At 34.0% G+C, this 26,280-nt stretch overlaps 2 protein-coding genes across 7 annotated transcripts; one reads left to right on the plus strand and one right to left on the minus strand.

The window, feature by feature from the left end:
• Positions 1-854: 854 nt before the first annotated feature.
• On the minus strand, positions 855-18,530 carry Tao (Serine/threonine-protein kinase Tao). Of its 3 annotated transcripts, none has more exons than XM_090114787.1 (21): positions 18,122-18,530; positions 17,854-17,937; positions 16,709-16,938; positions 15,583-15,700; positions 13,250-13,513; positions 13,040-13,162; positions 12,278-12,518; positions 11,855-11,991; positions 11,463-11,536; positions 10,573-10,823; positions 10,083-10,189; positions 9,359-9,529; positions 8,496-8,707; positions 7,985-8,135; positions 7,582-7,694; positions 7,291-7,417; positions 6,969-7,070; positions 6,604-6,738; positions 6,064-6,222; positions 5,412-5,530; positions 855-4,722 (listed from the first exon to the last, which is right to left on the minus strand). In XM_090114787.1, exons 3-21 carry the CDS (start codon positions 16,930-16,932, stop codon positions 4,599-4,601), a joined length of 2,952 nt encoding a protein of 983 aa, XP_089970913.1. In that variant the 5' UTR covers positions 16,933-16,938; positions 17,854-17,937; positions 18,122-18,530; the 3' UTR covers positions 855-4,598. The 3 variants fall into 3 exon arrangements, with proteins under 3 accessions (XP_089970913.1, XP_089970914.1, XP_089970915.1); XM_090114788.1 differs by having other exon boundaries at positions 18,118-18,530; XM_090114789.1 differs by having other exon boundaries at positions 18,096-18,530.
• A 2,632-nt stretch (positions 18,531-21,162) lies between these two features.
• LOC149899128 (chromobox protein homolog 3-like) lies at positions 21,163-26,048 on the plus strand. 4 transcript variants are annotated; one of them, XR_016457947.1, is made up of 7 exons: positions 21,198-21,343; positions 21,695-21,794; positions 21,890-22,013; positions 22,272-22,418; positions 23,186-23,364; positions 23,895-23,985; positions 25,504-26,048. XR_016457947.1 is itself a non-coding variant. In XM_090114122.1 (6 exons), the coding sequence occupies exons 2-5, from the start codon at positions 21,702-21,704 to the stop codon at positions 23,362-23,364; spliced, it is 543 nt and encodes a 180-aa protein (XP_089970248.1). In that variant the 5' UTR covers positions 21,163-21,290; positions 21,695-21,701; the 3' UTR covers positions 23,895-26,048. The 4 variants fall into 4 exon arrangements, 3 of the variants coding, with proteins under 3 accessions (XP_089970248.1, XP_089970246.1, XP_089970249.1); XM_090114122.1 differs by having other exon boundaries at positions 21,163-21,290; positions 23,895-26,048; XM_090114120.1 differs by having other exon boundaries at positions 23,895-26,048.
• The last annotated feature ends 232 nt before the right edge of the window (positions 26,049-26,280 follow it).

Raw genomic sequence — 26,280 nt, forward strand, 5'->3', positions numbered from 1 at the left:
CAACACCCTTTTTCTCGGGAAAGTGTTACGTGTGGAGGTAAAGTCTACGGTCCCTTGAAGCTGTGAAAATGTCAAATTAATAAGCTAACCATGGAAATATATAAGTATATACTTCGCAAACACAATCAAAAGATAGGTACTTACTGTTGCAAATTTCCGCAAATTTTAACATTCGCAAGAGAATCAATATGTACCTACTTCCCGTGTACACGAAATGTTGTTTGGTTAAAAGCAATGCTCAGATTAGAATCTTATATACTATTATAAAGGCGAAAGTTTGTATGGATGTATGGATATATGGATGTATGGATGTTTGTTACTCTTTCACGTAAAAACTACTGAACCGATTACAATGAAATTTAGCACACATATAGAGGGTAACTTGGATTAACACATAGGATAGTTTTTATCCCGGAAATCCCACGGGAACGGGAACTATGCGGGTTTTCCTTTGCAAACGCGGGCGAAGCCGCGGGCGGAAATCTAGTAATTGCATATAGTCACTTAAGAATTTTTTTGCAGTTAAGGATTCAGTAGGTATCCATTTCACCTGTTTAAATTTCAAATTGCTCCAGCCGCTATAAACAGAAACTCAGACAACGATTGTAAATGTTATTTTGATATGACAAGCGGTTCTTTAAATATGATAAATGGACACACTTATTTTATTTATCTGAATAGACATAAATATAGTTTGTATGTCCAGCTCACATTGCAATAATCATTGCAGTGTTAAGACTGCCTGTTGTTTGTAGACATTTTTTTCCTTTTATTGTTTTTTCGAGATATTTCTATGATGGCCAAATTACAATGGTATGATGATTGATGAGGAATGGAAAGAAAACAAGTTTAAATTTCATTTCTATTTATTTATTTTCAGTTTGATTTTTTCATTAATAAGATTATATTACAATATAGTAATTAATGATAATAATAATTATTAAACCTACAAGTCGATTGTGTTATTTAAATATATAACAAAAAATAAAAAGAAATCAACAACGGTGCGTCGGTGCCGCCCCCCGTCCGCGGCGCCGCGCACCTTGTCGCACCTCGCACTTAATATTGCTAACTACCTGTCGCCGACGAAGGTCTATACAATGGTAAAATATAAAAAATAATAGTTACAATGTACATAATACGTGAACGCTAACTAAGGGTTTGGTACTTCTATACTTAATAATTTGTCGCTCTGACTTAACGTGATGATGAGGATCTATCTCTAAAAAAACAGCAGTGGTGGGAGATTGGAACGGGCGTCGGACGCGTCTACGCACTACACTCGCGCCCCGCGTGCGCGTTCGCTGTCCTCATTGTGACCAACAACCGAACGTACGAACGGCACAGGGGGTAAGCCGATAGCGAAGCCTTATCGTAATGCCGACCAACTGTCGCACGCAAGCTTAAAAAACAGCTTACAAATCAATTCCATGGTGCTCCTAACCTGATATTATTTACCCCGTAGAGTACAACGGTGGCCATTATTAATATTATATTTAGTTAAAATGTTAAAACATTAATTTTCACTGGATAAGGTCACTCTTCAGATAAAACGTTAATAATTTAACCTAAAGAATATTTAAATAAATTAAAACAGTTAATATTAATTGATATCACCGATATATTAATTTAGGTTCTAAATAGATTTTATTCTGTTGATGCGCTCATTTAAAAAGTGCATAGCAAATTTACATAGATCTCTTTTACACATCGTTAATACGGTGGATTTGTGAGTAACTATAAAGCGCTTAAATTTACCACCTTTAAATAATTGATACTTTAAAATGGGTATAATATACTAGTTACATATATATAGAAAGATTTAATCAATCAGGATCCACCACTGCACTCTATTCGACTTCCACAGTACAGACAAGACAGGCTGCAATAGATTATTGTCATTGAATTGGTCAGTGGGGAGGAGAGAAGGGTTCGAATACATAATGACAATTAACAACATACATAAATCAATCGAATTTGTAGCTGTTAAATGGCATTACGCAAAATGTTCCTTTATATGTTTAAATACAATACTCAAACATTGTAATGTACATAATATATATAATTTCAACTCATCTCTTTACAGTTTTTCTGTATATTGAAAATTTTTAATACTAACAGACTCAAATAATACAAAAAGATCACATCGTGTGATGCTTACAAGCAATGTGATATTAGAAATTAAAAAATAATTATTTTTCAATTAATGATAGTATTAACTAAATTTGGATATTTATGACTAAATCGGCGCTAAATTAAATAGTATAGTCGTCTATACACATGACTGGTAAGCTTAGGTGACAAATACAACGTATTAGACCTCTAATAAACAAATAAAATAGCACATTGTTTCCCATTTCGAATGTACACAAACCACACTCGCACCTTACAAAAGTATACTATCTATAGTTAATTATTATATATTATTGTTCTTTATATACACAAACGTCGAGCGCGCCCCAGCGCCGGAAGGCAATATATGTGCTCACTTATACATGTTAATAATAATAATTAATATATATTTTATATTTACAAAACATAATTGGCAGTCGGTTATAAATTTTTATTAAACAGCACCTGCATTTTGTTATGAGCGATAAAGCGTGAATATTTAAATCTAAAAAATCATCTAACGCACGCATAATAACATCGTATTAAAAAAACTGTCTAAACATCTAATAAACACAATTCTAGGCCATAAACGAATACGATCAGTCCGCTAGTTAAAAAATTCAACGTACGCTACGAGAATAAATTGCCCCTAAAGTAAAAACTAATGATATGAAGATTAAAATTTTGACTATCTAAACGTTAAATAATAACAGTATCGTTCGACGGCAGCTGGGGCGCGCGGGACGCAACTCATAATGCCTTTCGTCAAATATCTTAAGCGTACACTTTGAGGATCAACATTGCTCGGCTACACTACAAAGTTTACCTTAGAATACCACTTGACGCTTTCGGGTCGTTTCGACAACTTCTCGATCTTGAGTAATGCGAAACTATCAAGATGGAAATTTCAATAAAACAACTATAAACTTACGATATCCTACGATATTATACAAGATAGATTGAGAGAACTAGTAAAGAGAACAACATGCTCTATGTGTGAATTGGCTCCGTCGTTCGTTTGCCGCGCGGATATTAATTTGGACGGTCTAATTTTGATCTTTGAATAAAATTCGTTGGTTGAAGCGCGACGTCGACCCGAAATTAGAAGCTATCGAATAATCTGGAATCACCAAAACAATTTTCCATCTAGAGAGAACATCGTAAACGGCGGAGCAAATTCTCGTTTGAGTAAAATCTAGTAAAAGCGTCTCTTGTCCACGTTATATAATCCACACATTTTTACACACCCTCATTAATATACAAAAAGTTTGCGAGATGCAACAGCGTATTTAAATAAAACATTCCTACATTATTTTATGTTTAAAAAAATCATAAAATTTTCAAATCATTCAATATAAAACATCGTCAAAATACCGTTACATACACACAAATAAATCAATAATGGAGTGCAATAAACTTAATGGTGTAATATAATAGGAAATGCCCTCTCTTCAAGATATTGGCTAGACGAATACTGACATACTCTTGGAAGACAGTTAACAAAAAAAATAACTATAATAAAAAAATTACAAAAATTGCATGTACAAAACACGTGCGTGCTGTCACAATAAAAACCGTGCAAATTTTTCATCTTAGAGAGAACGAGGTATTGCTTCAAGTTGTGTGACAAACAAACAAGCAAACAAAACGCTTGTTTGCATATAACAGGAGGGCTGAACAGTCTCAGATATAAAATGGAATAAGCATAAAATGAAGCAAGATAATGCACAAAATGATTAAGAAAAATTCTTACACTTTAATAATTTTATAATACCGTTGACAACCCTGTACGGTAAAAACTACTAATATTTTTTATTTTATTTTAAAACAACAACAGTACAAATGAAGATGAAATGCAGAATGGAGTTTTTCAAGAAACGTTTTTTATCCTGTTTATATTTTTTCCGTATTAAACAACAAATTGTACACTAGTACAAAATAAACATTTTGATGTGAATTGTACTTTTATCATAGATATACGCTGGTAATGATTTAAATGGATGATTTTTATCGAATCTAGAACAAATCTTAATTTAAAGTGGCACAGCGCATAATCAATTTCTTCAACATTCCACTGTCATTTTATCTAAGTATAGCAATCTATGACGCACAACTACAAAGCTTTAACCGTCTGCGAACTTCAACTAAACCATTATAAAACCGTTATATTTGTGTAATACTTGCATTCTGAATGTGTATACTTTGAAATATGTACCGAATGTTCATTAAATATGGATTTATGCAAGATCGGCATTAGAAGCCATTTAAATCGACAACCTTAGAAGTGAAGAAAAATTTCATTTTCAATGCCGCAACAATGTGTTTATCCATTTATATCTTAGGATCTTTATGTTCCTCTGTGAAATTTAGTAATTTAGCAAAGCTAACTAAAATCGTTAGCGGAGACTATTGGCGTAGCGCTATTACAAGGGTAATATTAAAATAGTGTTTTGCCTCGTTCTTATTGCAAGGAGATAAGGTTGAAATTAGAGTGAGCCCGCGGGGAAGCTTGCTGAGGAATTGCTATGTGCTAGAGACAGCATGGAGCCCGACAGCGACTGCTCCTCTTCGCCGTAGCCATCCCGGCTTCCCTCCGCTATCGCCATTGCACTGCAAACATAATATTATTATGAGTAATATCGATATTACATAGCGATTAAAAAAAATTGTGTTCATCAATTTTAATTGCAATTAAACATAAAAATGTTGTGTGGTTTTATGAAACCACGGTAAAAGTGAAACTGTTCGAACGGTTCCGAACACTGCTTTGTGTAGCGCATGTCGCGTGACGGTCGACTGCCGAGTAGGTATACCTACTCGGCAGCCGCGATACACGCGACATGCGCTACACAGACCAAAAAGTTTGGACGATGTAATAAAAGTTTCACTTTAATAACGTGATTGTCCTTACGTGTAAGGCACGATATAAGATATAACAGTATTTCACATTTGTTTATTGACGTTTGCAGTCAAGTGGGTAAATTTGAAGGCAATTATTATTGTTTACAAATGTTTTGCTATCGGCACGTAATTTACTTAAGCATTTTTAATGTGGAAATCTATTCTAATATTATAAAGAGGAAAGGTTTGTATGTATGTATGGTTTTTCACGCATAAACTACTGGACCGATTTTGATGAAATTTGGCACAGATAATCTTTAGACCCTGAGAAAGAACATAGGCTACCTTTTATTGCGAAATATGTACCACGGGCGAAGCCGGGGCGGACCGCTAGTAATAATACAAAGAGAGTATTATTCGTTAAAATATAATAAAGGCTATAATAATATAAGACGTACCTAAAGCCGAGTCTCGCGCTCTCGTTGTCGAACTGCTCGAGCTCGCGCTCGTGGCGGTCGTGCAACATGCGCGTCCGCTCCGCGCGCTCCGCCACGAACTGCGCGCACTCAGACTCCATCTGCAATGCGAATATATAAGGGTTAATACTTTATTTTTCAAAAAAATCGGTAACTTTATCGGCATACCGTTCAAAAAACCGGACGAATTGATGTATATTCTATATAGCCGAGACATTAATTGATCAAAATACCATTCTTTGCCGTAACATAAATATTGTTACACACGGCTTATTAAGCTCGCTGCTATTATTATATTTAAGATAAAGGTATTTTTGAAGTGAAACTACTTTAGGCGCGTTGAGAGTAAAATTTCAATGTCGCGTCATGGAGTAATGCCGGCTACTCACGTACCAGCCGCAGGGGCGATATTGGTACAATCTCGGTTGGTCGGCGGTCGGAGCAATTTCAGTTGTTCTCTAAATTGCCCCCGCTTGTCTTTACACATCACAATTAAGGAGCCAATTAAGGGTGCAATTCCAATATTGCCCCTGCTGCAGATACGTGAGTAGCCGGTCTAAGGCGTCGATTTTGCTGTCTTTGAATCTTGTAAAAGAGGTTTCACGTCTGACACACGCTCTATTTGCCGGGTTACCTTCTGCTCGAGCAGCGCGCGGCGCACGGCGACCCGCTCCTCGAGCTCGCGCCGCTCGCGGTTGCGCTGCGCCTCCGCCTGCATCTTGCTCTTGCTCTGGTACGCCGTCAGCATGTCCAGCTCGTGCTCCAGCTGCATCTTCAGCTGCTGGCACTCCATCTGTAAACGGATATCATTATTTGTAGATTGACTCATCAATCGAGAACAATGCAGATTTTGTTTGGTCTTCGAACTGCGAACAACGATACCGTCGTTGATCGTAGATCCTAATACATATATTTGAAAAAGAAATGTGTACTCAAATATACAGTTCATATATTATGTAGTTATCAAACAAAACATCTCTTGCTTATCATATTATTTTATAGGCAGCTGCACGAAGCTAGGGATATGAGCAGAGTTTGTGAAAAATATTAATAAAAAAATTGACGTTTTGACAATTTGTATAGTTGACATTATATTATATAGTTTTATGTATAAATTCACGTTATAAAATAACACGATTATTTATGTAGAAGAAATAAGAACAAATCAACTCACCATCTGACTCTCGTCGAGGCGAACAGTCTGCTTCTGCAACATCTCACTAATACTTTGGTCATACTGTTCGCCGAGCAACACCAACTTGCGTCGCTTCTCGTCCTTCAGTGATTTTATCACTTCCTTTTGTTGCTCCTGTAATGCATATTTTACCGTAAAACAGAAGGTTTCATAAAATCTTACTTCGGATTATTAGGTGACATGACCAACGACCATAAGTGTTACCATTTTAAAATATATCACACACAATATAACACAGTAAAGCTTGTTTTTAAAACAAAAAGGGTTTTAGACTATACAATAATTCTTAATTTTAAATTAATTAATTTATTTTTATGATATGAATAGTCCGATAAAAATGTTACCTTAGGCGTTGTCTGTAATATTTGCGCTTTGAGTGCTTTGTACTGACGCGTCTGTATTTTGCACGTTTCTCTAAACTGTTTACGAATCTGCATTTCTTTTTGCTGTAACAGAAAAAACGTAAATTTTAGAAATGGATTTGGGTAACAAATATTTAAGGCACTTATGACATCAAATGAATATAGAGATATGGGTAGCAACTGTTTCTTAAGATATACTTTATAGTTTATACATATTTTACTAATTACAGATAAGCATGGAAATAAAAAAAGGTCATATGTTATCGATTCACGATCATAGAAAAGCATTAAAATCTATAATCACCTTTAGACTCTTGGGTTGTTGTTTGAGCTGTAACGCATGCTTCTTCCTCAACTCGTGTTCCGCCCTCTGCATGTAGTCGCGTTGGTTCGCTAACTCCGTCGCGTGTTGGTTTGATAACTGCTCTTCCCTGTTGTATAGAAATATTTATTGTATTTGCTAGAGCAACAAAGAAATTAAAATAACATCGAATACAAAAATTCAATAATACGGTATGTATAATATTTGTTGATGGGACAATTCAAAACATTCAAGTTTTAACAAAACATTTTAAAATTGTAAATTAAACCTCACCTTAACGCATGCACTCCTTTCTGTTGTCGGTACTCCAACTCTTGTGTCTTCTCGTGGTGACGCAGTAACATTGCGTGCGCTTGTTCCAATTGCTGTTGTCGTTTATTCAGCTCCTGCAGACATATAGAAAAAGTTTTCATAACACAGAAATATAAATGATTTCAGACCGATGGTGCTCAATAACTAGTAACGTTTTTGTTTGTGTGTGTTTCGTATCGTCGGAGACGTCGTCCGATACTATTAAAAGGTCAATCATGAAAATGTATAAAGATGAATATTATGGCTGAACAATATGTATAGCCAAAAGTTCCTAGGATCACAGTTCAACACTTACTCGTTCACCACCACATCAAAAAAGGCACACTCAAATAACTTTCATGTACTATAGTAATATCGTACACACCTCCCTAAGCAGCTCCTGCTCCTTGTGGTGCAGCGCGAGCATGCGGCGTCGCTTGTAGCGGCGCAGCTCCAGCTCGAGGTACTCGCGCTGCGACCGCACCAGCCGCGCCTCTTCTGCCGCCTCCGCCTGCTTCATGTTGTCCTTTTGTGACCTGACAATAATGCATTTACCTTAAAAAATTACTGTCATATAGTATAGAGAAATTAATTTCATAAAACTTGTAAAAATTAATATCACGAACTCAGGCTCACGTCAACATCGAAGATTTTGTTATTACCTTTAGTATAAGATGTAAATAAATTAATTTAAAAGAGATTGTTTCAAAATATTGCTGGATTTACAGATAAGGAGCAAAAATTATATGAATCTGATATAGATATAACCTTTGAATAAGGTGAATAACATTTCAAACCGCAATGTATGTGATTATGCGACATATTTCGCATGCTGTTTACACCTTAATAATAGACGCGGCAAAAACTATAAAGTTACAGTACAACAAAGTACATACTGCAACGTCGCGTCCCGCTGTCGCTTCGGCGTGGCGTCGTCCATGCTGAGCTCCTTTTTCCACCGCTCCTTGTTCGCCTTGTACTCGCGCTTGCGCTGCGCTTCGAACGCCTTCCGCTCTTGCTCCTGCCGCGCCGTTATATCCTTGATCAGTTTCTTTTCGGCCGCCGCGTTCTGTTTCTGCTTGCGGTCTAGCTCTTGTACGTGTTTTGTCTGTGAAAATGAATGATATTATTTTCAATTAAGTTATTACTTTACATTCTCGGATTATTACTATTTTAAGAGCGTTTTCGACTGAACTTCAGAATATAAATAAGTATAGTAGAACATCAACTTAATTTTAATTCTGATAGATGCTAATAAGACTAATGTTGAATAGCATATTTTGTAAATACATGTCGTAAATACTGTGCAAGCAGTCTATAACAAACTGTCTAAATGTATTTGCATTCAATCTATTTAAAATTATTTCAGTCTTTCAGTCAACACCCACTGTGTTAAAATATCACTGCAGAACCTCTATTACTGAGTACTGAGCATGTGGTAATACATGTTTACCAAATAATATTTCTAAGGTAAGTACCACCATAGTAAAATAATTAGGTAAAGATTTACCACAAGCTACTTATTACTCAGTATTATTGACGTGACAACGTCTTATAATTCGATAGAGCCGGCTGCACGCACGAAAAAACATGACTCATGCGGCGTTACCTCGCTCTGAGGCGTTCAATGTAAGACTTGAAGTCCAAGCGAGAGCGCGGAACGAGCGACAAAGAAGCACAATCGGACGTTGTCACGTTCAACTATCGTCAGTAAACCGACTTTACAGACAACCAATTTTTTTTTTGATGCACAAGGTACCTGCAAGCGCTCGAGATCGCGCGACAGCTGCTGCAGCAGCGCGTCGTACTCGCGGTCGAGCTGCGCCTTGTGCGCGTCCACGTCCGCCTTGCAGCGCTCCTCCAGCTTCAGCAGCGCCGCCTGGTGCTCGCGCCGCATGCGCTTGTAGCCCGACATCTGCTCGTGCATCTCCTGGAACCAGTGCGCTCTAGTAACACGTGTGCGGCGTACACTCATTACGATAGCGTTCATATAGCCCCGAACGGCCCGATCGGTCCACGACACAATAGATTTTCTATTGTGTCTGTGGTTCTGGGGCCTAAGTTATTAAATGATATATTCTCAGTTCAGTTTCAATTTAAGATAAGTGGGTATGTACAGTTTTACATTCATTTTAATTTAAACTTGTACCTCTTTGAAGACTAGGTCATTTTCGATTACAAAGTGCCAAATATATGAAGGTAAAAAAATCTACAATATATGATACAATTAGGGCCGATTTTTCAATGCTTGGTTAAAACTTATCCGTCCAATAAAGTATTACACGATAAAATTAAAATGTCACGTAAACTGTCAAATACGGGCAAGTAGAATACGTTTATAAAATGGTAGTTTTATACATTATTCGACGAATAAGTTTTAACCAAGGATTGAAAAATCAGCCTTTAATGCAATAAAAATATGTATGAAAGTCAATTAAAAATGTATTTGAAAAGCAAATTATTATGAATTAGGATATTCTTACTTGATTATGCTCTTTTTGTTGCTTAGTGACAATACTGGTTGTTCTTATTGTAGCGAAGTTATTTGCGCCGTGCTCCGACACCAACGATATCGCGACTGACGATACATCTAAAACAGCAGAATTGGAGCAATTATTTTGTGGGTTATTTTTTGAATAATATTGTTATGATGTTAAATTCATGTATTTATTTAAGCTTTAATTGCAGTAAGCCATATTTGCTAATACATTAATTATTTTCGTTGCAAAAAGGGTAAAACCATAACATTGAGCACATAAAAAGGTTCAATTTTTTGAGTATATAAAAAAAACCTCAATTTTTAAATTCCACTATGTATCTATTATATGTATATCAATTATATAAAAATAATGTAACACTTCTGCAAATTGGATAGTTAATTTGACAGGATTTAAATTTCGTTTTTATGGCAATAAGACTGCACTATTTGCCAGTGTAGGAATCAATATTATAACGCATCTATGAGTTGCGTACCTCTATGCGTCTGCCTGCGCTGCGTGTTCCTATTATCGTCTCCGGGCGCGTCGTGCCACGCGGCGGGCGCGTTTACATACTCGCGGTACTCGTTCGCCTGCCGCTCCCTCTCCCTCTCCCTCTGGGCCTCGCGTATCGCCTCCCGGTTCGCGTAGTCGTCCCCGTAGTCGTCGCACAGCGAGTCGCGGTTCGCGTAGTCGCGCAGCACCTCCCTGTTCACGTAGTCGTCGTGCGACGCGGGGCTCTCGCCTCTGCGTAAACACCAACATGAATTATACCAGCGCTTGCGTGCTCTGCAACGATCGGAATACGGGCGGGCTAGTGCTAGCGCTAGTGCGTGGCGTGCGTGCCGTGCGGCCAGTGCAAAGCTACTAACGTTACTACTACATTAAATTATTGATAGTTTAAGCAACCAGATACATAAATAATATAAACTAGTAAAAGACTTTTATTTTTTTCATTTCTTTGAGTAATAAAAGCTATATCAACTTTACACTCAATTTTCAAAAATTATGTTTAACAGGACTGGACAGGATCTGGTTGCTTTTACTCTATCAGTGCATTTATTACTAGAATTTCTATTTTCATTTAATATCTACAACATTAAGCAACAAACATGAATACTAAACTACAATATAAAGCAGAAATTCTAATAAACATCCATAATTACATTTAACATTTTAGCATGCAGATAGATAATTTAAATATGAATAGAAAATAATTGACATTGCTATATTTAACATAGATCGACAAAACTACAGTCTACAATATACAAAGCTTCATATTCATACACATTACATGCATAACTTGTGCAAATTGACACTAAAGAATAACAGAAGCAATGAAAAATAGCGAAGTAAAGTAAACAGTGCATAGAATGTAAGCTATACCTTGTTTGATGAGATGGTTGGTGATTGTACTGCTGGTACACAGGCTGTTGTTGATTCTGGTGATTGGCGTTCATCTGAAACGATAGGTTTTATTTATATTAAAAATTTTCTCATGTGTTTAAGACTTAATTGATTATTAATAAAAATCATGATGATACGTATGTTAATAATAAAGTGTTTATGACAACATAATATATGCCATCATCAAGATACATAACAAAATTAATTCTGGACCATATACAGATTAAAACTTAATTTCATGATAAATAATCCCATTAGCATTTTAATCCCTAATTTTCAATAAGGTGTGTACCATAATAGTAGCTTAACATCAGGCGAGATTGTGCTCCAGCGCTTCCCTATTGACAATAAAAAAAAAAGTGTAAACTCACAGCATGAGGCCTCCTCCTCAGGCTGCCCGAGGACGAGCTCTGGCTGGACGCGCCGGCCGCGCTGTGCTCCGACGTCGCAGAATTCGACTTCGAGCTGTCACCACCCGATGGTTCTTCTGGTGTTTCCTCACTGTCACCTGCGTACCAATAGATATTGAGTTAATGTAGTTCCTAAGGAAAGTATTAGTTATTTTGCGTAAGGATATATAAATCACTCCACAGTTGCATATTTCAAGTTCCTGTAACTATTATGTGGCTTATAACAAGGATATAAAAATGTGACATTGTGGTCAAATCTCAACCATACCCTATATTCTTTAGTCTTTCAAAAAATCTAAATTTTATTTAAATTTTCACACAAATCAAAACGACACCACAACTACAACACCATAGTTATTATTTTTTAATCAAATCTCCACTCACCGATAGCGCTCTCATTGTCCCCGTCGACCATCAGTATCTTCTTCATCTTGCGATAGTTCAAGTTGTCGAGATCGCGCACGGCCGCCTTGGTGCGCTGTATGAGGTCGACGAGCACGTTGGGCGAGCGCGGCCGCGTGATGTACGGGTGCGACAGCAGCTTGGTGGACGACGGCCGGTCCGGCGGGTTCTTCTGCAGGCACGCCTCCACGAAGTAGCGGAACGTGTCCGTCCATTCTGGCGCCTGCGGATAACACATTTATAAATTATTACTTACACACCTCAAAGACTAATTCTAAATCTTAATATATATGTACATATAAATCTCGTGTCACAATGTTTGTCCTCCATGGACTCCTAAACCACTTAACCGATTATAATAAAATTCACACACCATGTGCAGTTTCGATCCAACTTGAGCAATAGGATAGTTTAAACATCTAGGAACCACGGGCGAAGCCGGGGCGGACCGCTAGTAAAATATAAAAATAAAACATTAAAGACACAAAAGGATGCCTTTTATAAATTTGTCATTCAGTCTTTGAAATCATGCAGTAAATATATATAGAAATCGTTGTAGTGTTGTATCGTTGTTATTGATGGAAGATGTTTAAAATATCCAGTATTCTTACAATATCTTACTTGAAGACAAATTGTAAAACATGATGAAAATTAATCTAGATAATAAGAATCATTGTTATCTTGACCTTTTTTCGTAAATAATATTTGTTCGCGATCTTTAATAGATTTGTCAATTCAACTTACTTGTAGTGTAGGCGAGTCGTTTTGTGCAATATGATACAATGCTGACATTGCATTCATATTGAAATAGGGCGGCTTCCGTTCAGCTAACTCAATACACGTTATACCGAGAGACCATACATCCACCTGTACAACAAAAATAATATTATTATGCATCATCATCAATTTATTTAAGGATAACTTTAGAAATTTTTAGTACTTATAGATACAAACCTTTCCATCATATTCTCCTTCATCCATGGCCAATATAACTTCGGGCGCCATCCAATAAGGTGTGCCGACGAAACTATTCGCCGGGCACTTAATACTTGCGCTTCCAAAGTCGGCCAGCTTCACAGTACCGTTCTCGGTGAGCAGAATGTTACCAGCTTTGATATCACGATGTATTCTGCCGAGACTGTGGAGGTATGATAAGCCGCATACTACGCCTTCGCATATTGCAGCAATTTCTTCTTCTCGTAGTGGTCGCTTGTGAACCTATACGATAAATCTAAATTGTAATTTTGCGTTGTTTATTCATTATTTGTCGTGTAAACAATATACGGGTAGGAATTTAGTAACAAAAAAATGTATACCACTTTGGAAAATCAATTTTGTCCAATCAATTTTCATACCATAAAGATTTCACTCATTATGCAAACAATTAGTGTATTCAAAAGAATAAGTTTACGTAAAACATGTTGTCTTGAATCATAGCTTCATATTTTCGTACAGTTACATTTTTAACAAATTATGTATGTTATTTTATAATGGTGCCATTAATTATTATTGTAATCCCTACTATTAAAAAAGAGTCCTCCATAGCGATAGTAAATTAGTTGCCTTATAACCTTTTCTAAGTCTGAGTATCTTGGTTTTAATTTTCATCAAACTTGTTTCAGTGGTTTCGGCATGAAAGTCTTTAACCGTAGCAAACTGAAAGTTATTTCCGCAAGTTTTATAACATAAAGTAGTAATTTTAAAAGTTATAGTCGTCTGTCACAAAATTACTATTCTTTTTTATTACGTAAGAAACCACGTGCATTTTTTTAAGCTATTCATATTTTTTAGTATTTTTCATAACTTTTAGCCAACCTAACTTAACTATTTAGTTATTTACTGTCTTCAACTCCTTACATAATACGAACTCTAATTATGTCATTTGTGTAAGACCAAAAGCACGGCGAAGTTTCAGTTCAGTAATGCTAATATAAAATGAAGTAAGTAAATTGAAAATTTCACCTAACAAAAATGAATACGCCGCCTTCAATAATATAGTGATAAAGATAACATAAGATATAATATTATATCCGACACACTAAATACGAAGAGGGTTTGATGACTCAAAAAGGTATAGTGATTGTCTCAGTAGTAGATTACAATTCGTAGAAATCATGATTTCATTTTGGCTGCAAAAAGTGAATAGTTTTATCAGATTCTTATTTCGTTTAATTTCGTATTTACGGATTTAATAATTACGATTAAATGCAAATTCGTATGCAAACGTCGGCTACATTAGGAATAGAAACTCAATGTCTCTGAACCGTATACAATAACGGATCGACGCGGAAATATTTTTTTACATCTATGTTTTTCACAGAAATCGATAAAAGCTACCAAGAACAACACAATAGTCACACTTTCTCATAAAGCTTGCATGTTTAATTTTTCACTTGTGATAGTATTTATAAGAACATTATACTTTTTTAATGCATATACTACTTTCAATAAATGAAAACTGGAGTGCAAAAAGAAGCCAGCTATTTAGAGTGATTTATTAAATGCAAGTGATGTCATCATTGAGTAATCATCAATAAATATAATGTCTTGAATAGATTGAAACAGAAGTTTCAGTAAAGAGTAGTTTATTGCTTGGAGGAAAGTCACTTTATAATTTGTAGACTTGATTTGATTATGATATGTAATACACCTCTCACAGTAATGCATTTACATATACAAAATCAGCAGTGATAGAAATAATAAATCATTAAAATGCTAAAAAGTATTGCCACCACCAGATCAATTATTTGGATCACAGTGCCAAATAATTGTTCTAAAATGTAATGCACAGGTGGTTAGATCTGTGTGTGATGTACATAATAATACTTCCATGAAGTGAAATGTTTATAACTTATAACACTTTGTAAAAAATTGCTTGCGTGCTTTGAATGTTTTATTTAATTGGCCAAAAGTTTTTTAAGGGTCAATATATCTGACAATTTTTATGAAAATGAAATATTAATTTAGTAATCTATGAAAACTTACCAATACAATTTTTAAATCTCTCTGAATAATTTAATTATTTTTAGTAAGAGAATGTTATATTTTACATTGAAATGATAAGGTTTGCAAATTTAAAAAATCTGTGTCTCGAGCTCACTTGTCAGAAGTGAAACTTCTTTGGCAAGATCCAAAGATACCAAAATCGTCGCCTTATTGCATGACGTGACGGTTTTCCATGACGCGACCTTGTAATTTTACTCTCAGCGGTTCTAAAGAAGTTTCACTTCAATTATATAGTTCAAGAACAATTAGAGAAAAGCCATGATAATTTAATGATAATTTACCTCAATAATATCAGAAGCGGATCCCACACAATACTCCATAACCAGCCATGCTGTGTGTTCACGTTTATAGCATCCCTTGTACTCAATGGTGTTGGGATGCTCCAATTGTTTGAGAAATCTGTCAACAAAATCATTTATAAGAACATAACAATAGATGTTACTAGTTTTATATACAGGGTGTCCCACTATTGGTATACTAAGCGCGAAGGAACTTGTAGTTTTGCATACACTGATCCCGTAAAAAATACATAAACAACAAAATTACGTTAAAAAAATTTTGATAATTTTTTCCTGAAAATCCATGTTTTCTTCTCTAGCTTCGCGCAGCCGGCATATACCGCTTCTCTAATGTGAGCATTTTGTCTATGAAAACATAATCTTAAACGATAGCTCACGTGCTTGTGGCAAAAATGGGCGGGTTGCTTGTTATGGGTGTACACATAGAGTTTTAAGATTTCATCTATTTGAAAAAAAAATGCGTCTGGAATTTTTTAAGTATTTTTTACGTACTCAGCGTATGCAAAACTATAACCTCCTTTGAGCTTAGTATACCAACAGTGGGACACCCTGTATAAAGAATTTCAACTTTGCATTCCAACTATTGTAATTGCAATTATTTATTGTTCAAGAAATCCAAAATGATCAAGAAAATGAATGCTATTTACAGCAAACAACAAACAGATTGATGATTTATCTCATCTACAAATTACAATGTTCCTGAAATATGGCTACTTTGTTCTCAGATTATATCCAGTACTTCAAACTATTTATATTGTAATTTAACATTAGAAAGCATTGATATGCTGTTGAAAGTTTATGAATTACAATTTACTAATCCTTTTACCGTAAACTAAATTTAAGTGAACCTCATTTGTTGAAAATGCATTAGGTTGTAGACTCAATATTAATTTCAATAATTGATTAACTTCCAAGTAAAATATAAATTTATAATAATTTTGATATAAAAGCCAATGTTGATTCCTTGTTTTGCTTTTGATACAATTTAATAAGAATTATAAGATTATTGAATACTGATTATAGATTATTGAATACTCATGATGATAGGCTAAACTTTAATATTATATTAACTATACTTTAATAACTTTGAATTTACTCCCATACTCACTTTATTTCCTTCAAGATGTCCTGCCATTTCTCCTCGCTTTGTTTTCCCAAGTAGGACATCTTTTTAATAGCAACAATCTCCTTTGTGAGGTTGCAGCGAGCGTAATACACTGCACCAAAGGAGCCATGTCCAATCTCCCTGAGATCTTCAAAGATTTTCTCAGGATCATGTTTACTAAACAACTCTGCTATGTCAGGATCTTTAAGACTGCCTGGTCGAGGCATCTTTTTCTGTAATATTTGATATACTACAGTTTAGGGAGAGTAAAGAGATACTGGCTTTACTTTAAATGATACCTTTTATGTAAGAGTACTGTTTGAATAATTGACATACTGTGTAATTTCAACATTCATTTATAAGGATCTTATAGGATTGTTTTTACAACTACATATATGTAAAAAAAATTGTTAAAGTAAGCAAATAATGGGAAATATTATTAGTTTTATTCCATTATTGTAATACATGAGACCTTCATAATGTGTTAAAATTATGCTTTTATGCAATTGTTGTGTTCAGTTTAGTTACTTTGCAGTCAAACAAGAAGTTTTTATTCTTACTGTAACTAAATGATTACTAGGGTTAATTTTAACAGTCTTTTTTTTAAATAAGGGATATCTACTGATAATGATTTAACTTGTGAATGGAACCAGCAAAGTAGTATTATAAATAAAAAAAAGACAAAACATGAGAAATGTGTTATGTCAGATACATTATTTAGTCACAATGTAAAAAATTGTACATGATTCAGAAAAAAATATGCATTTTTATTTCTTTATTAAAAATAAAAAAAAAATGATAATTGGTTAATATTCTATACCAGTAGGTATGTATATTATTTTTAAGTTTACTTGATATAATTAAATACTATGTGAATATTTGAACTAAAATCGTGTACTGAACTGAAGTGTGTAAATGTGTAAAGCTAAGATTAGGAATTAAGGTTATAATACTTTTAAACTTTGTTGTACCAATATTGTTTTTTTTTTAACATTTTGCTTATGAAAAATAATTAAAGGCTATGTTTTGCCAATTTAGTAGCATTTTGGTAATGTAACATACAAGGATAATATTATGTATGTTCCTATTTTATTATATTTGTATCATGATTAATCAAAGATAAAGTGTTATGAGGAAATACGACTTACAGCTTGCGCCAGCTGTAAGCCGGCAGCGTCCGTCAGTTAATTAGAGCGCTCTTGCCGCCTGGGGCCATCCTCCGCAACCGCTATCTGCAAAAGTCGGAAACGACACCGATAACAGACATCGCCATGTTTTCCTTCGACTCCCTAATTATATAAAAAAATGACGCTATTCCCTATTTAAATGAACATTTAATTTATTAATAACAAGAAGTCTAAAATATATTAAAATATAATCCAATTACCACCTTCGAGAGGATCGACACCAACCTACCTCAGGACATCTACGTTCGCAGCTCCCGTCTCCGATTCGTTTCGTTCTGGGTTACCGCCCACAGATACTCTTTTCACATCAACCAATGTGAATATCTTCTTGCACCACCCCTTTTCGGGGGTGGAAATTGAAATTATTGCGAAATACTTGGCACTTACAATACAAAAATTCGCCTCAAAATGGCGTTGGGTATAGAACGCGATGATAGCTTTTTGTTTTATAAGGCACACTGTTTATTTATTCTCATCACTGTTTTCACTCACTTTACAGCCACTTTAACACTTATCATTGTTCATTATATTTAATCATTTTGTTTCTTAGCAATTTTTAAAGAAATCTATTTACTTTCCCGTAAGTAGGTACTGAAAAATAATTGCAGTGACTTTAATTACTAGCGCCTCCTAGTGTTGACTGCTATCCAATTCCACATAGAGGTTTTTTTTAATAATTTATTCATAACCATGGATACAAGTCCTTCAGTCGCAATCTTATTAAAGTTTTAACAGACGTTCGAATATGGTACGGGCCGCACCGTGACCTTGGTGCGCTCTGGGCCATATTTCGATCATGTGTACAGTAGTCCGCCGGACATAATTATTATTATTGACGGTGCGGTCGGTTCGATGGTTTTTTCTTCCGAACTTGGTGCGGACCGTACCAAATTCGCGCGTGTGGCCGGGCGATCAAACCGGACGGCGCTTTAGTCACAGTCTCGGTAGAGAGTAGTATATTCTTTGGTCACAGTTCTACCGCCAAACAAAACGGACGTCGGTCGATCGTCATCAATGGCGATGGCTTCGGATGACGTGGCTATTACTGGAAAAAGATAAATAATATAAATTTTAGAACTCTACAAAGATTTATGATATGACTGATATAACTAATCGTTTAAGTATTGTACACATTGAAAAGGTCTACAGAAAAGTCCGTGATGGCTATGATATATAAAAAAGCTTTAGATACGTTACCCGCTCTCTATTTTGGCAAGAAAAAACTCAGCTAAGTGCCCAAGTTTCACGCTACCTCGTACGCGCTCGCGGCTCGACCCATTGACGAAAATTAACAAAGGTGTAACTCAGATTCTATATTCATCTCTTTCTAATAACAGATAAGGCGTATGTTGACATCCATGTTGTTTCCCTTTCTCGGAGCGATCGGACGGAGTATAGGGCCATATAGTGCGTTAGTAAGTAGGTATGACGTATTAATTACGCTGTTTTCTAGTGCAATGATGTTGGCGTATGCCGCGTCTACTAGTATAATAGAGTCATTGCCGTGATGGTATATGTCTATCTCTTAGGGATAACCCACAATAACTTTTTTTTGTCATTTACTTTTTACGACGAAATATAATGGTTAATTTTCGAAGCGATTTTAACCAATACAGCATGAATCCTTAATCAATTAAATACCTTGAATACATTTTTCATCTATATAATATAAAAATGAATCGCAAAATGTGTTGGTAAGCGCATAACTTGAGAACGGCTGAACCGATTTCGATAATTCTTTTTTTATTATATTCCTTGAAGTACGAGGATGGTTCTCTTGTAGATCTATATTATGGCCCTTTACACCGTATGATTTAAGTGAATATTTTCGAAGATATTACAGATTTAAAAATTGCGGGACGTAGCGTTTGCGGTGGTACCGGCCGGCCGCCATTGCACCCGTGAAAAGTCGGGGCGGGTCGCTAGTTTCCAATATAACAAGAATGTCACTTATTCGGGCCTAAAAACATATAGTGCGATGTCCTCGCTATCCAGTAGCACGGAAAGCACTGGACTGGACTGGTGCGGTGCGGTCGTGTGGCGAGTCGATCGCACCGCACGAGTGCGGAGGTCCTGTCGAACCAAGTTCGAACGTCTGTTAATACTATAAAGTAATATACCCACATAGAGGTTGATTGCTGGGCTGCCAGTATCTCATTTATGTTTATTCTTATAAAATTCTGAAAATTGAATATTGTAGAGGGATTATAGATAATCACAGTAGATATAGGTCTACCAGAATCTGATGGCATATTTATAATTAAGAAATAAAAGATTTTCATGTGGCAACTTATTTGACAACTCTCAAATTGGCTGTCACATTATTTGTCTTTTTTGCAGTTGATAAATAATTTTTAGGATTTTGCCTAAAAAAATCTTCGAAAATGTCGAAAAAGCCGCTGTGATCACAAGCAAGAGATGTTGTTTATAATGTGTATAGAAAAATATTTGATGAAGAAGGGTCAAACACATCACAATTTTCAATTTAGAAGATTTTATTGGTAAATTGGACTTACCCGCTTTGATACTTTCAATTAAAAAATATTATATGTAGGTAACTATAATATTGTTTGTTGATTGGAATATAATTTTATGAAAACTTATTACAGGAGTTTCCAATACGGCTATTCATCAAGTCCAAGCTGTCCAAGTCAATTTTATAATGTGTGTATCTGTTAATACTTACGAAAATAAACATAGTTTTATTTTATTTTATAAAAAATTATAAGCAGTCTAGTTTTCTATCGATATAACATCGATATTTTCACATGGCATAATGATAATGAACATACAAATATAGGTATGTGTAAATAATAATATGTATTACCTGTATAAAAGCAATATGTATATTATACATGTTGATATAAGTATGTACCTACATAATATTAAGTGGATATCTCATTATTAAGTACTGTATTGTCCACTTATGTAATGTGACTAATGATATTGAGAACAAACTAAAAAATAAACAGTATCAAGATCGTTCAGTCCATTTTCCCTAGGGTTGCACACTCAAAATTTTGATTTCCCTAATTGCCATCAGATTCTGGTTTACCTATACAACCAAGAAGCTTATATCTTAGCCTTGGGAAAACTTCGTATTAACAGTGGCAATACCAAGTTAGGTGTGAAAGTGATAAAACACAACAATTTTCTTGTTACACGTCAAATGTTCATACCGAAATCTCCAGTGTATAAGATATAAGCTTCTTGGTTACAACTTAATGGTCATAGTGCAATCTCCAGTGTATTAGATTAGATATAATCTTCTTGAATATAACTTAATCTATTGATCTATGATTTATAGTTTGTCAATATATTACTTATTACTCTGTATTTTGTGTTGTCATTTTGGTCAACCCGTCAACCGCTACTCGGTGGAAGCGGCAGCCGTCAAGGTTTGAAACCGGCTATTTGTAAAAATTCTCTCGATAAGTTTATTTTCATAGAGGTAATAAATACGGAAAACAATTATTGAAAGTATTTGTTTTTTTTAAATTGGTATTGGTTTTCGATTTATCATTTGAATATAAATTTGTGATAACCGTTTTGGTTAGCTTTACGCCAATGAAATCAAAATGGCGGGTAAAGCTTTGTTCAACTAGGAAATAGGTTTATTTTCGGTTTTGACTTTAAAAACTACTATTATTAGGAGTTAATTATAATAATTTTATTGATCTCATAATTTTAATAAGTAAGTTTCAGCACCTTTCTTTCAAATAATATTGTTCACTCTACTCAAACAATGTGAGTTTTTTTTTTTTTTTTCTATTTATCAACATGTATTTATTAAATATTTTAGTATTAGTATGGCAGATAAAAAAAAGGACGGAACTGAGCCTGAAGGAGAAGAAGAATTTTCTGTGGAAAAAGTATTAGATAGACGCGTAAAAAATGGAAAGGTAAAACTTAACCCTAGATATATTTACATAATGTTTTATGATACTTATCCATATAAATTTATGTTTCTCATAATTAAACTTGGAATTAATTTCAGGTGGAATATTTTCTGAAATGGAAAGGCTATAGTGATGAAGATAATACATGGGAACCAGAAGAAAATCTCGATTGCCCTGACCTCATACAAGCTTTTGAAGAGGCAAGAAAGAAGAAGGAAGCTGGTAATTACTTTTCAGTTTTCGCCTACTTTTGTACTTCTATAAGAAAAAAGCTTTGAAATGATATATCATGTAACAGACTGGTACAGCATGTTAAATTGATAATGTAATTATATACAATAAGGAATTCAGGATTAAGGCTCATTGCAAATAAATTTTGTCTGAATTAGATGAAAGGTTACAAGTCGTTTTCATATGAAATGCGAGAATTTAATAAGTGTAACTAAATTATTGTGTTGATTATATTATCCTTAATTTTAGAGGGAAAGAGTGCCCTAAAAATTGACAAAGATACAAAGAAAAGAAAATCTGCAGCAACACCAGATCTGAAAGGTGCTAAAAAAAGTAAAAGTGATGATAAAAAGGCCTCCGGTTTTGATCGAGGCTTGGAACCTGAAAAAATTATTGGTAAGGTTATACAGTGCAACCTCGATATAACAAATCTGAAGGGAACAAATAAATATTCGTTATATCAAGTAATTCGTTGAACTGAGGTTCGTTAAGTTGAGGTTAGGTTGGTCTAAAATTCGTTATAAAGAGGTCTTTTCCGTTTCTGATCCATTTCAACTTGAATCTTTAACAATAGTGACGAGCAGCAGTGTTCACATTACTTTCCAATTTAAATTAAACAAAAATGATCGTTTTACGAACAAAAGCATGTCGAAACCTGTCGCGACATGAATCACATACTATGAGATTTAAGAATCATTATATTGGTTGGAACTTTATATAAAGGTTTTGGGTGGACAAAATTCGTTAATTAGAGGTATTTATACTTTTCTTGATAGTTAAAAATTCGTTATAATGAGGTTGTTCGCAAAAAATGTTCGTAATGTAAAGGGATATTTTGTATTGAATCTTATGGACAATTCAAGGGGATTACGAAAAATTTGTTAAATCGAGGAAATCGTTATATTGAGGTACGTTATATTAAGGTTGCACTGTATTTAAAACATGTTATTATTTATTTTCATGACATTGAATTATACATAATAACCCTTTTAATATCTGTAAAGTCATAATCACATTTAAAATCTGTTAGAAAGTTTTGTTTCTAAATGTACAATACTAGCATAAAATCACACAAGAAATTAAAGCATGTAAAGCATAGTTGTTCATTATGTCCAAAAATGTGTATTTTATATTCAGTTTTTCATATGTTTTTTAATTTTCAGGTGCTACTGATAGCAGTGGTGAGCTCATGTTCCTTATGAAATGGCAAGGCACTGATGAAGCAGATTTGGTTCCCGCCAAACAAGCTAATGTTCGATGCCCACAAGTGGTCATACAATTCTATGAAGAGAGGTTGACTTGGCATACGCCCGCACCAGATGAATGCAATAATGATGAATAAGTAATTATTTTTGTACTGCTATTTTTTAATATACAAATAAAAAACAATTGAATCTAGGTTGTACTTCAACTATCAAACTTGTTATGCTTGCTAATAGGATTGATTGAAAACATCTTGTATGCTGAAAATATATAATTCTAGTTGTGATTATGCTCATTTTCATTCCATCTCCAGATATTAATATCTGTTTATTATATACTTCTGTATAATAAAAATGCAAAAACATGGTTGTCATTAATTGCAATTACACTTGATACAATATTAGCATCATATTGTATCAAGATGCCATGCTTTTCTATAGTGGTAATATTAATAATATGACAGTTGATTGCATCCTTTAAAATGTACATTTTTATTTAGATTTGCTTTTCATCTTTGGCTAATTTATTCAATATTTTAAAGTCTTGAAGGGTAGTGTGGTAGAAATAGAGGTACTTTTAAACTTATTGTTAGGAGTTAATTAAAACCATGGAAATAGTTTTTAATATGATGTTTTTATCATGTGATTGAAATAATCTACATTTTTTCAGATTTCATTCCTCTCCAATATATGATGTAAGTAAGTGATCTTCTAAAAGGGACTTATGTTTTAAGTTTATTTGATATTATTTGATAATATGTGTTAAGGTCTTAGATTACAAAATAAAAGACAGATGGAGCTTTGCCGAACTAAACCGAATGATTTATCGTCATTTTCAATAAAGCTATGTGTGCTGTCATTTCGCCGCTGCTCTGTACGTACACGGTGCTTCTGTGTGCGTGTAATGTTACCAGATATTGAAAAATTTCCCAAATTTTTCCCCGACTACGGAAAAAAGAGGGTTATGTTTTTCGAGTTTATGTATGTATGTATAATATTTCTTTGACATGCCCTGCAGTATAAACCGTTGGACCGATTTTGAGTTGTGCGGTTTCATTGCAATCATCTGAATTATTATGTTAGTGGCGGTAGTGACGTAGGCTATAAACATATATTAGCAGTCAAGTTTTAATTTTTATTTTAATACTAGCGGTCCGCCCCGGCTTCGCCCGTGGTACATGTTTACGTTTTCTCTACATTAGAACCATCCTCGTACTTCAAGGAATATAATAAAAAAAGAATTATCGAAATCGGTTCAGCCGTTCTCGAGTTATGCGCTTACCAACACATTTTGCGATTCATTTTTATATATAAGAAGATTATTTCGGGTTTGTTGATATTTTTTTATAATATTATAAAAAAAAAAATTATTATATAAAGTACCTGCCTAAGTAAGTACTAAAGTTATATATAGACAAAATAATTGTGTTCAATTTTTAATTGAATAAATTACAAAAAAAATGTGTGCGTATACTAGTGTACACACGTAAGAAGTGAAACTTCTTTATGACCTTATTTTTCAAAAAATAATTTGCAACTTTACAGAAATACGTCGAATCACGCGTGGTAGGGACAAGAAAAAGATGGCACGTAACGAAACGAAAAAATGTTACACTAAATTTTTTTCCAATCCCGATAAAGAAGTTTCACTTCAAAAATTTTCAATATTTACTATAATAATTATATTATTTTTAATTTTTCAAAATATATGAATGCAAATAGCGGTAGTTTTTAGTCGAGAATACGGGACAAACGACTATGGCGTTTTTAAGCTTTATAAAAGTAACAAAATAATGTATTATGCTTATTAAAATAATCTAATAATGATCATGAACCTTTAGTGCACTTTACAAATATGTAATCACATTCACGATCGAAAAATCCAACAGCATTACCCTGAAGATCTTTTAACCATTTTACCAATAAAAATGGCAAATTAATTTTCAAAATACTGACAACATACGTTGAAGTTTTGTATTCCTTCATATCTGTAAAATTATTATTCGTATAAAGAAATAAATCAGCCAAATAATCTACAGAAAACCTGTGAAACGATGTTTTATCTTTTTGTTTCCTTTCGGGAACAAATTTTACAGCGTTTTATTATCACAAGACAGCATTTTTTTACTAAAATTGCAAACCCTTTTTGACGTATTGCATGACACTATATGCGCTATAGCACTGGAGCAGCGACGTATTTGCTTTTGATTTCGTATTTTCTTTGACAAGGGCGACGGGCGGTTGTCATGCTCCATCTGTATTTTATTTTGTAATCTAAGGTTAAGGTTAATTGATATTCCAATAATTGGTACATCAAATGACATGTAAATGTCCGTAATTGTGTATTAGAAAAGAATAGAGATGCAACTGTGTTGAAAAAGTAGAAAAACTTAAATTTAAGGAATAATAGTGTTATACATAAAATAAGAATGATTAGAATTCATATGTTCAGGAAGTACCAATTTGAACCTTTGCTGAAGTGTTAGATTAATGTGATTTGATCTAAATAGTAATAGCAATAACCAAGAAAGAAAATAAGTTAAAATTGGTTGTTCCTTAAATTAAGATAAATTTTTAATAGGTACTTCGACACCTTTGGATTGGAATCTAAAAATATTATTTTATTACATCCAATTGTTCAAGAAATAGGTAATAAATTTTAAGATTGACAAAATTGTCGTTTTTTAAGTGAGCATAAATTAAGTTTACTTACATTCTGTGTAACTTGATATATATGGACTATATTATATAAATAAATAGTAATAATATGTTCTTATAAATAGGACTAGGAATAACACTAAGTTAAATAAAACATCTTGGATAATTTTGTTTTTTATTTATAGTTAATCATAATACAAGGTAAAAAAACCCTAAATAAATACTATTACTAATTATTATTACAGATCTATAAAAAAAACAGGCAAGAAAAAATTTGAGTATCTTATCAAGTTCAGTAGGGATGGAAAAAAAAGATAAGACTATACATATCACTACATAGTATAAAACAAAGTCGCTTTCTCTGTCCCTATGTCCCTTTGTATGCTTAAATCTTTAAA

The sequence above is a fragment of the Colias eurytheme genome, chromosome 21, assembly GCF_061535395.1.
Source record: "Colias eurytheme isolate Ceu_HAF_F1 chromosome 21, ilColEury1 Martin Lab GWU primary, whole genome shotgun sequence".
In the NCBI taxonomy this organism is placed as follows: domain Eukaryota; kingdom Metazoa; phylum Arthropoda; class Insecta; order Lepidoptera; family Pieridae; genus Colias; species Colias eurytheme.